Raw genomic sequence first — 10893 nt, 5'->3', positions numbered from 1 at the left:
ACGCAGTGGGTTTCTGAACCATTATCTGATTACCAATTTCAAACAGCTGCTTGAATTGATGATGACGGCCACCATTGGATTGGATCAGTCAGTCACCATTAATGGAATAATTTAAGCTAGAAGATGATAGAATTAGCAGGGTAATGCTTTTCCCCGAAGCAATGAATTCATAAAGCCATATGCAACTTCTCACCATCATTTTGTCCACCTCTGGTTCGAGAGGGACCTAATCAACTGCTGAAATTAAAGATGATAATAATAATCCTCTCCTGCAAGTGCCAACCAAAATTAACTCTTTTCTTTTAACCGTATGTATTAGCCGACACGCATAGCCCCATTGATAAAGTCTCACTTTGGGAAGAGAAAGCAGCTGAATCTTTGCAATTCCACTATAAAATGGGGAAGCCTCTCCATCTACCCTACCCCATCTCGAGCAAAACAGAGCAAGATATAGAGAGCATTACCAGGGAGGAGAGAAAAATTACCATGGAGAGAGTTAGCAAGGCACTGCCCGCCCTCGCTCTGGCGGTCTTCCTCGCCGCCTTCTTCGCCATTGCTGAAGGAGGGCGGGATGTCTCAGCCAAAGATGACACGTTCCCTCAATCCCGGGGTGACGCTTGGCATTGGTGGCACTAACGGCTTTCCTTTGGGCGACAATGGCGGCTTCCCAATTGGCAACAGTGATTTCCATCTCCTATGGTGGTGGTCAGGGGGTGAATCTAGGGGGGCAAGCACGGGCTGCAGCCCGTACCCGCACCAGCCCTCCCCCAAATCTGTCATGGGATTTGAACCATTGGAGGCTGAAATGACTTCTGGATCTGGGGGCCAGCCCTCCCCAGATCCATCACTGGATCCGCCCCCCTGGTGGTGGTGGTGGCCTCCATCGTCGTCCAACATCGTTCACCCGGACGTCCCTTTGGCCTGGTGGTGGTTGAGGGCTCTCAGCAAGACTGGACCTGGAGAACATACAGGTACAGCTCTAGGCGGAAGCAGATTTGGAGGAGGAGAAGTTCCTAAAGTAGATAGCAAGGCTGCAAATGGGCATCCCTGACTGAGACTCTAGTCCTAATGGGTATTTGCTAATTGCTGCTGTATGCACTCTGTTAATCTAGCATGTTGGTGCAATACAATAAAAAGTACAATTCCAGCAATCTCCATACTAAACAGGTACTGGAGTGGTTTCAAACAAACCGATGTTTCCACACTCATTCTTGACGCTGTCAAGGTTACCCACTCCAATCTAATGCATATTCTACATCAAAATTCACCCTAGTCATGCAAATCATAATGGTTCATCATTTGACAGTAGGGAAGCTAATAAATCTTTAAAAATATATGGGTTCATATGAGTGTCATGTCAGACTTTGGCATTCGCTGGGTTCCAGACCAATTAGATTTCTGACACTCCCAGTCAGTGATTCAGGTGTAAAAGATTTAGCATTTTTTACTGAATTCAAGCTCCATCAATACAGAGGCGGCATAGTGAGCAAAATCCAATCCTTCTATCCCAACTGTAATAGAAGATAAAACCTAACTTAAATTTAACAATCTAAAATCTAATCAAAACATGACACTCAAACCTAAACAAACTCTAAATATCTTAACATTAAAATCTAAAATCCTTATTTCTCATCGCATAGCTAGGATATTAAAGGAGAACATTGTGAAATACTCTTTTCGGCAACTCCAATGCACAAATCCTGGTCTGAAGCATCCAAAACTCTTCTCTACCAAAGTTGAGCTTTCTTTCAAGGCATTTTAGATCAATCGGAACTAATATCAACCCCTCTTTGCTGTAGGAATTCCTTTGCCTCCACAATGTCCTACAAAAAGAACCTAATTAGTTATAGATTTACGTAGCATAGACAAGAAAAATTTGATATTAACAAAATGAGGCCCGTCCATACCCATGTAAACATATTAAAGCACAGAAAGGAAGAACAGATGATGCAGGTAAGGAACAGATCAAAAGGCATCAATAATAAATTCACCCTTTCAATCCCAATGGAATACCTTATTTTATCACTTCAAAAAATCTTGGGTCCAGAGAAGTAACAACAAAAATACATTTAATTGGTTACACTTCTTTTTCTTCACGAGCCTCATAAAAGCAAATATTTTTGGATACTCATTGCCCCCATTACACTCTTAAGAAATATAAACACTAGCAAGGTAACCACCAACATCACAATTTTAGGCAAAATATAATTTCAACTGAGAAGAATCTCACACTAAGTCCCGAACAATAACCATTAATCCAAGTTCAAGGAGAAAATGTCCAGTAGGTCTGGATTATTATCGGTCTTTTCCAACCCAAACATCATTTGTGAAATCTCATATATGAAACCTTGGAAAAACTTCAAACATTTGAAGATCACATATTACAAGCAGTTGCTTTACGATAACCCCCCCTCTTTTCATGGTTCAAACCTGGAGAAACTTGTTTATAAAATTATCAGTAGTGAACAGAATCAGTAATATTTTATTACACCTAACCAAAAAGGTTCGATATATTGTTGTTTTAAGTTTCCTGTTAATTCAAACGAAAAGATGATGGAACATAGAAATACATAATGCTAGTGCCTAGTGGCCTTTCAAATTGAAGGAGAAAAAACAAAGAGGGGGAGAGAGTAAACTATTAGATGGAACTCCAATAACTAAAAAGTGGGGTTTTGGAAACCATATTGATTTAACATGCATTCAAAAGTAAAGGTTTGCATGTTCTGATGGTTTAGGCAATTTGGGGAAATTAGATGTCAGCAAGTCAGACAATTAGATTTGCAAAAAAGATAACAGCCACATTTCAAATTTCTTCTTCAGAAAATGAAGAAATAAAATTAATTACAAAAAGTCATACACATTATCATCTTTTGAGAATACATTTCAAAACGTGTTCTGATGACCAGCATTAATACTGCTACCAAATAAGGTTATATATACATAATTGAGTTCATAAAGACACACAAAATACCATAAGTAGTCTTTACCCCTGCTCCATCAAATATTTCATCAAGGGCAGAATTTTCTTTTCATTCATGAAGCACCTTTGTCTTCTAAAGCTTGGACTTCTCATTGTTACATTTTCATAAATAATAATAAAGCAAAACTTAGCTGCTTTTTAAGTTTTTAACTGATTTCTATGGTTGTGCTTTTAACTGATTTCTACAGTTGTTTTCATTATTAGTTATTAGATATTTGAGGTATATTTAAATAATCAAATCCACATGGGCTTTTTGAAAAGAGGTAATTTCATGACGTGGATCTATGGTAAATTCTATAACCGCTTGTTAGTCAATATAGGTTTGGAATAACTGTTTTTCATTGACATTTATTGTAATTTGTTTCTTTTTCTATTGTTGATAGATTTGACAGGTATTAATTGTCATTTGTTTTCAGAATGCCAACTAAGAATGGCAAGTGCTTTCCCTTGTGTGTATGCTATTGCAATAGGAACTTGACGGGTAGATCACCTTACATGGAATATTGTTTTAATACTATTTATAGTTCTTCAAACAATACTGATATTACAGTAGCTCAACCCTTATTTATACTTGAAATTTCTGCACTAGTATTGTTCTCCTATCTTAGAGCCCTCCTCAACAGTATATTTCACTATGTATCATTTGATTCATTGTCAACATCAGATTATTATAACTTTTAACTGAATTCTCTTTCACGGGGATCTCTTTAGGATTTAATGATGAGGAAACTTTCATTGTTTTTGACAATTAGGGTCCAAATCTTTACACTTCCTAAGTTCCTATTTGTCACGGGACAAGTATGTAAATAAGGGGAAGATACAGGATACTATAGTAATATGAATTAGGTTGGCAGTTACAGCACATGGGCCTAATTCAAATGTAACCCAAATATTGGCGCCAAGGTCCGGGTATTATATAACCAGCCTTCGCGGCCAGAGAAAGGAACTTTTGGAAATATAATTGATTCATTTTCCCCCTCTCTCTCTCTCTCTTCTCCAATTCTCTCCCTCTATTCTTCTTCTTTCCTTCTTAATCCGCTAGTTCCCGCGCAATCCTTACTGAATTGCGAGGAAACTATCCCTTGTCAGAATCGCAATCTGACACTATTGTGTACTGTTGTTTGGGTGCATTTGTTCTATGCTCTTTCTATATTTTTTCTGTCATATCTTATGCTTTGGCCCTTGAGGGTGAGCATTGGTAATAACTCTAAAGTTGCTCTTTTGTGACTGGAAGGTCACAGGTTCCACCCTCCCCCAACTCTCAAAAATCTGGGAGTCTTGAGCAATGAGGACACCATTTTCTACAATGCAATAACCTATCCATCATTTTTACAATGATATTATTGCATAGTTCAATTTCCTACTTGGTCAACCTATAGAATTCACAATCATCCATTATTTTAGTGGTATATTTGTATGCATGAATTCTTTATCTTTATAGTGGAAACCATATACCAAGGCTTTATATTAATGCATGAACATGATGAATAGCAACAGCATTAAAGCAGAGTAGAAGTTTATGCCAAGAAAAAGGGAGAAAAGAAGGGCAAGAAATTCTTTATTTCTTATTCCTTCAACCTCCAGCCCCAACAAAAGCGTTCTCTTGGGTATGGATAATTTTTTAGCAATAACCCTCAGAAATCAAGAAAAAGGAAGTTTTGCTATGCGAAGTAAAACAAAAGGAAGAGTAAATACCTGCTGCAGAAGCACTGCCTCTTGGGGGCAAGTTGGAAATTGCATCAGGCCAACTCCTACCATCAATAGGCCATAGCATCCCAATGACACAATAAAGTACAAAGGTAGCTGGACATTAGTCAAAAATGCCATGTAAGCTAAAGAACAAATGAAGAAAGCTAGAAAAAATAAAGTTAATGAACATCATCGCACAAGCCTTAATCTCACTAAGTGGGGTCAGCAACAAAGTTAATTAACATATGTACACATGCAGGCACACATATTAGAAGAAGTAGCTCACCAACCAAGTATAGCTGTGTGGAACTATTGATGTTTGGAGTAAGCCAATCCAAAAGGCAGATATGGCTACCAGCAATGTCATTATCTTCACAATGTGTTTCATCCCTGATAGTAACTTATGGAGAGGAAATTATCAGCAAACTGAAGTAACAATAAAGATTGTCTCACTCAAGGTTTGCACTACATCTGAACAATGCAAACAATACAGATTAAACCTTTTATTTTTGTTACCTATTAAGTTCTTCAAAAGTTTAAAACAGGGACTGCCATCAGAAGGGATGTGGCTGAAATTATTTCACTGTCCATTGCAGATAGACTCAAAGCCCTTGCGCAATGTCCCAAACATCATATGACAGTTTAATGGACCACTTGATGTTTCAGATGTTTCAGACCTGATTTGCATTTATATTTATAATTTTCTTTTCTTTTCTTGTTTTTTATTCCCACCTAATGGGATTAAAGGTTGTCAAATTTTTTTCTTTTTTCTATTAACAGAATCATTTGTCAGAAGCCCCAAAAAATATATACTGAAGATCCAAGGTACTAACAAAATTTAAAAGTAGTCATTATTCCAATGCAAATTTAGCTCAGCAACAGAGACTGCATCTAACTTAAAAAAATGGACCAGATAAGGGATTTGAAAACAGAAATGATCTTAAAAACACAGCCACACAATGATCCAAAATGCAGAACAATGTCATGGTGCATCTAGTCAAAATTGTTGTACGCGTAGAAAGAAATGAAAATAGCGCATTATCAAAACCTAAAGTGGAATAAAAGAGGGTGGTGGAGCACTTCAACAAGAGCAGAGTGTCCACTAAACCCAAGTAATTGCCAACTTCCCTCATTCTAAAAAGTTGACAGGAGATTCCTACTGTCTGACAGACTTTCATATTCTTATGGTAGAACCACATGGTGAGAAAATATTTATGTCAAGAATCCGTATCACCTGCGAGGATGATCTTCACAATGACAGCTTATGTTACAATCCTTATTAGCACATGTAAAACATAAGTATCTGACATGGACAATACTAAATCTTAATCTTCACTGGGATGACCGATTTCCCATGCTACAAGACTTAAATCTTAATCTTCACTGGGAAAGTAAAAGACATGACAAGGGAAAAAGAATAGGTGATATATAGTTGTCTGGTGTAAAATGAATAGCAAGGTAGCCACACCAATACAGTTGTCAAAAGCCATTATATTTAGATATGGAAAAAAAACAACTCTCGTTATATGGTTCTTGGCTTGATTTGACATGGTTGAAATTATTTCATGATCATTTACTGCTTTATCACTAAAATGACTCAAGCCTCTTTGAGTATGTCTCAAACATCATATGGCGGCTTAAGAGACCACTCCATATATCGTATTTGAGCTGCATTTTCAGTTTCTGTTTCTCAAATCGTTCACGAACTTTATTACGTCACACCAATAAAGTTTAAAATCTGATTACAGGCTTCACATATTTGAAAATATACCTATACAAATATACATATACACGGAATAACACAAACCTTGCACCCACATAAATCTCAGCACACTTTTAGAAAATAGATATAGATAAGATCTGGGACATATCTAGACCCTTCCCAGATCTGTAATGCTATCTGCATCAGAAATATCAAAATCACAAAAACTTTTCCATTAGCTTGCTAATTATATTTGTGCCAAAGATGTGGCTGACAGTTCATCAGAGATATGAGTTATATGACGAAGATAATAGATAGTTTGGGAGAAGGTTGATCAGAGCTATGGTGAAGATGATATTCACAGGTGTGGTTATTCACAATGATATTCATGGAGTAGTCATCGAAGATAAAAGATGGATTGGGAGAAGGTTGTGAGCTCCAGGAGAATCTAAGAATATAATAAGGGTTTTCAGCCTCTGAATGCCAGAGGAAGGAGCTACACGTTGGGAGTTAGGGGCATAATTGTCACTCTTAACTATATGGAATGCATTGTCTGCAACCCCTTTAATAGGATCTAAGTTAAAACATGAAGGGCACAAAGGAGTTATTGACAACATTAAACAAAAATATGACATTGGCTACTATAAGGACTGAATAGCATCTCACAAAATTAGGAATAGCATTTGGCACAAATTTTTTGCTGCAATTTTACTTTCAATATAAGGACTGAATTTAATGCAAGAGATAATACGGCTTAGACTTGGGGATTTCAATTCATTCCATGAGAAAGCCAATGTCTAATGCTAACAGGTGTAATTAAAATTGGACTCCTTACATTTTTTATAAAACTAATTCAAACAGTCAAGTTTTGTAATTCTCAATCCCTCCTATGATGCTAAACACATGGCATATATGGAACTATGGAACTATACCCAACAGAAATTTTCTTAAATTCTGTTCACAGCAAAAATCAACAAATCATAGTAACTAAAATTTCTGTTCATAGCAATCCAAAACAGAAAATATCACAACAAATCCAACAACAAAAAACACAACCAAAATCTGTGAACAGTAAAAATCACATCAACACAAAACTGAGGAAAAATCCAACAACAAAGAACACATCAAAAATCAGTTGACAGCAACAAACCACAGCAAAGATCATCAAATCACAGCAGTTAAAATTTAAGTTCGCAACAACCAGAAACAACAAATCCAACAACAAAAAATACACAGCAAACATCTGTTAACAGCAACAAAATACAGCAAAAATCACATACCTCTGAGATCTGAATATGTTGGAGCAGCCAATAATTGCTAAGCAATGGCCGCAGCACAAACGCCGGATCGGGAACGCTGTGGCACCGGCGAGCAGCAGCAAAAAAGACGGAGATGCTGTGACGCCGGAGATGACAGGGCGAAGAGAGCGAGGAAAACGAAACAGTGGCTTCAGCACCTTCTCGATCAGGGTCTGCGACGACAGACGATGGATGCCGGAGATAAGCGAGACGAGGAACGCCGGAGATGACGGACAGGAGCCCCAACTGGGAGGGAGGAGAAGAGAGATGATAAAGTGATGCCCCGATTGAGATTTTGGGTTAGGGATTTGGGCAGTAGGGCTGGAATTTTTTGATTTGTTAGAAGGTAGAATAGTAACTTTATAAATTAAAAGTTAATCCTCATAGGAAAAATTTTATTTACACCCATCTCTTTCCCTCTCTATAGTCACTTTTTACAATTACATAATTATTTTCTAAGAATATCCTTATACACAGCCATCCCACTTGCATCGCCAACCATCATCGCACTCGACCATCACCACTCATCATTGTCGGCGACTACGACGAACGCAGTCGCCATCTAGGGCTATAAATGAGTTGAACTGCTCGCGAGCGACTCAACGTTTGGCTTGAAAAAAGCTCGTTTGTGTTCGGCTAGATTCATAAACAAGTCAATCTTGAACCTGAATTTAAAGTTCGAAAAGTTAAACGGGCCGACCTTGAACAAACTAATACTTGACTCGTTAGCTCACGATTTGGCTCGTTTGTAAGCTCGCGAGCTAGCTCGACAAATGGGCTAATAAACAAAGCTCGTGAGCTGGTTCGATAGTAGGCTCGTGAGCTGGTTCGATAGTAGGCTCGTGAGCTGACTCGATAATTAGCTCGTGATCATGTTCGTGAATTGACTTGAAAATGAGCTCACAAGCTAGCTCGACTATGAGCTCATGAATAAAAGGAATTGAGTTAATAATTAGAGTTAATTATGTAAATTTAGCAATATGTCAATATATATATAATAAAAAATATAAAAAATAATGTTTTATTCCTTTAAATTAAATGACTGAATAATATCAATTTTATAAAAATTAATCTTATAAAAATATTAACATTATATTAAAAATAATCTTTTGACAGCCACATAAATTTATATATAATAAATTGAATATTAATATGAGCTCGAGTTTAAACTCGTTTATGAGCTCAAGTTTAAACTAATAATAAAATAAAACTCAAATTTAAATAAATTTTCATAGCATAACCATTAACCAAATTATGTAAAAAATACTACAAATATACCCAAATAAATAACAATTAATTCTGAAGTCCAAATAAATAACAAGTAAATCTGAAAGTACTTCGTAACACCAAATTGGACTTCTAACTGTTATAATAGTATAGTTGTTTGCATTGCAGCATTAAAAAATATTACAAGAAAATACACAAGACTTATAACAGGTTCTTAACACTCCCCCCCCCCAAAATAAAATTCTCAATACAAGTAAACTCCATGAATAACACAAGCAAGCTATAGATTTATACACAATCGTTCTGGATCCAAACATATTACAAGAAAATACACAAGACTTATAACAGGTTCTTGAAAAAATCATACAGAGCGCAAAAAAAAAAAGAACCTCATTTAAGCATTGCACCCACAATCCAGAACCAAGGCATTGTACAAAAAACACTCTCAGTGTCGGCACTAGCAACCTATTTATAAAGGCCGGCTATGGAGAGATAAATTGCGTCCAAATCTGAAATAAAATCTACTGAAAATCAAGCATAAATGCTACTTACGATTGAGATAACCAAAATAATTAGATAAGATAATAACAATTTAATAGATTAACCAACAAGATGGGAAGAGACACTAAAATTAGCCCAAACCTATCAAGACAAGACAAAATCAAATTGGAAAATTCCAGATTATAACCACTCATTTTAGCACAGCAAAAAAAAATGAAATCCCTTCAGCTTCAAACAACAGCAGCGGCGACGACGACCTGAGGTGCAACGAGTCGGGAAGAGAGGGGAAGAGAGAGAGAGAGAGAGAGAGAGAGAGAACCAGACCTTGTGGAGCGGCGACGACGACCGGAGGCGGATCTGGAGGCGGCGACGACGACCGGCGGCCGATCTGGAGGCGGCGATGACGACCGGCGGCAGATCTCGAGGCGGCGACAACGACCCGAGACGAAGGCGGAGGCAGAGGGGTCGACGGCGGCGATGACCAGAGACGGAGGCGGAGGGGTCGACGGCGGCGGCGGCGGGAGTTCACAGAGAGAGTGAGAGAGGGGGGGAGAATGTGGGTCAGTTAGGATTTTACATTTTGGAATAACATGACTGCTCAAATACTACTGTTTAAGTTCAGCGGTACCATTACTGTAGTTTTTTTTTTTTTTTTTTCCCAAAATGTGGATATAAAGAGCGAAAAGGTTGGTTGTATATAAAATTTTCCTAATTTTTATAATTATCCTAAGTTCCTATACTAAATTGCATTGTTAGGTACTAAAATACATTAGTTTCTTTTTATTGTTATTAAAATATAATAATAAATTTATTTAATTAAAAACATTATCATCAAATCACCTGAACCTATAAGAAATAAAACAATCAAATGATACAGGTAAATTCTCGTGCACACACTCTAATATTTAATTCAGATAATGAAAATAATAAAAATTATATTGAAATCAGTATTAAAAACTTATATTTGTTGAAATAAGTATTTACTTATTTATAAAAAGATATAGAATAATATAAAATAGTACAATATTAAGATTCTCACCTATATAATTTATCTTAACATTTCTTAATTTTGTTGAGATTAAAATTATTACATTTTTGAATCCGTTAAGATTATGATTCTTATGGAAGATATTTATTACAATATTTTGAAATATTTTTAGAATTATAATTATTTATGAATAATTACTTAACATTTTCTTAAAATATTTAAAGAAATTTTTAAATATTAAATTTATATAGTTTCCATGTTATGCGAATCTTCTAATTATGCGAAATTTACATATTTTAGTCAAAATTTTATTATGGGTTTTTGAATTTTTTTTATCTTTTATCCATGACAACACCTTTAATGATTTATTTTGTTTGGATTGTTGAAATGTTACCTATCTTAAAAATTACGAAATTAATTTTTAAATAATTACGAGGATCTAGTCATTTATCATTAGTCATGAAATGAAAAAAAAAAAAAAAAGCCAACAACAAAAGGAGAAAATGAA

The 10893-nt window shown here is 36.2% G+C and overlaps 1 protein-coding gene across 3 annotated transcripts; it reads right to left on the bottom strand.

The window, feature by feature from the left end:
- Window positions 1-1499: 1499 nt before the first annotated feature.
- On the bottom strand, window positions 1500-9918 carry LOC127811527 (dolichol-phosphate mannose synthase subunit 3-like). 3 transcript variants are annotated; one of them, XM_052351488.1, is made up of 5 exons: window positions 9722-9918; window positions 7652-7915; window positions 4956-5069; window positions 4676-4783; window positions 1500-1823 (listed from the first exon to the last, which is right to left on the bottom strand). In XM_052351488.1, the coding sequence occupies exons 3-5, from the start codon at window positions 5055-5057 to the stop codon at window positions 1764-1766; spliced, it is 270 nt and encodes an 89-aa protein (XP_052207448.1). In that variant the 5' UTR covers window positions 5058-5069; window positions 7652-7915; window positions 9722-9918; the 3' UTR covers window positions 1500-1763. The 3 variants fall into 3 exon arrangements, with proteins under 3 accessions (XP_052207448.1, XP_052207439.1, XP_052207430.1); XM_052351479.1 differs by lacking the exon at window positions 7652-7915 and having other exon boundaries at window positions 4956-5059; window positions 9722-9859; XM_052351470.1 differs by lacking the exon at window positions 9722-9918 and having other exon boundaries at window positions 4956-5059; window positions 7652-7800.
- Window positions 9919-10893: the final 975 nt, after the last annotated feature.

This window comes from Diospyros lotus, chromosome 1 (genome assembly GCF_014633365.1).
Source record: "Diospyros lotus cultivar Yz01 chromosome 1, ASM1463336v1, whole genome shotgun sequence".
Taxonomy (NCBI): domain Eukaryota; kingdom Viridiplantae; phylum Streptophyta; class Magnoliopsida; order Ericales; family Ebenaceae; genus Diospyros; species Diospyros lotus.
The sequence above is the reverse complement of the archived record's forward strand: the minus strand, read 5'-3'. Positions and strand labels throughout refer to the sequence as shown.

Bases quoted from the DNA above. Each gene is read 5' to 3' on its own strand.
- LOC127811527 (XM_052351488.1), bottom strand. From the start codon at position 5,057: ATGAAACACATTGTGAAGATAATGACATTGCTGGTAGCCATATCTGCC. The intron at 4,784-4,955 runs GTGAGCTACTTC...ACTAATGTCCAG, and splicing joins CACACAGCTATACTTGGTTG to CTACCTTTGTACTTTATTGT. The intron at 1,824-4,675 runs GTATTTACTCTT...TTCTTTTTGTAG, and splicing joins AGGCAGTGCTTCTGCAGCAG to GACATTGTGGAGGCAAAGGA.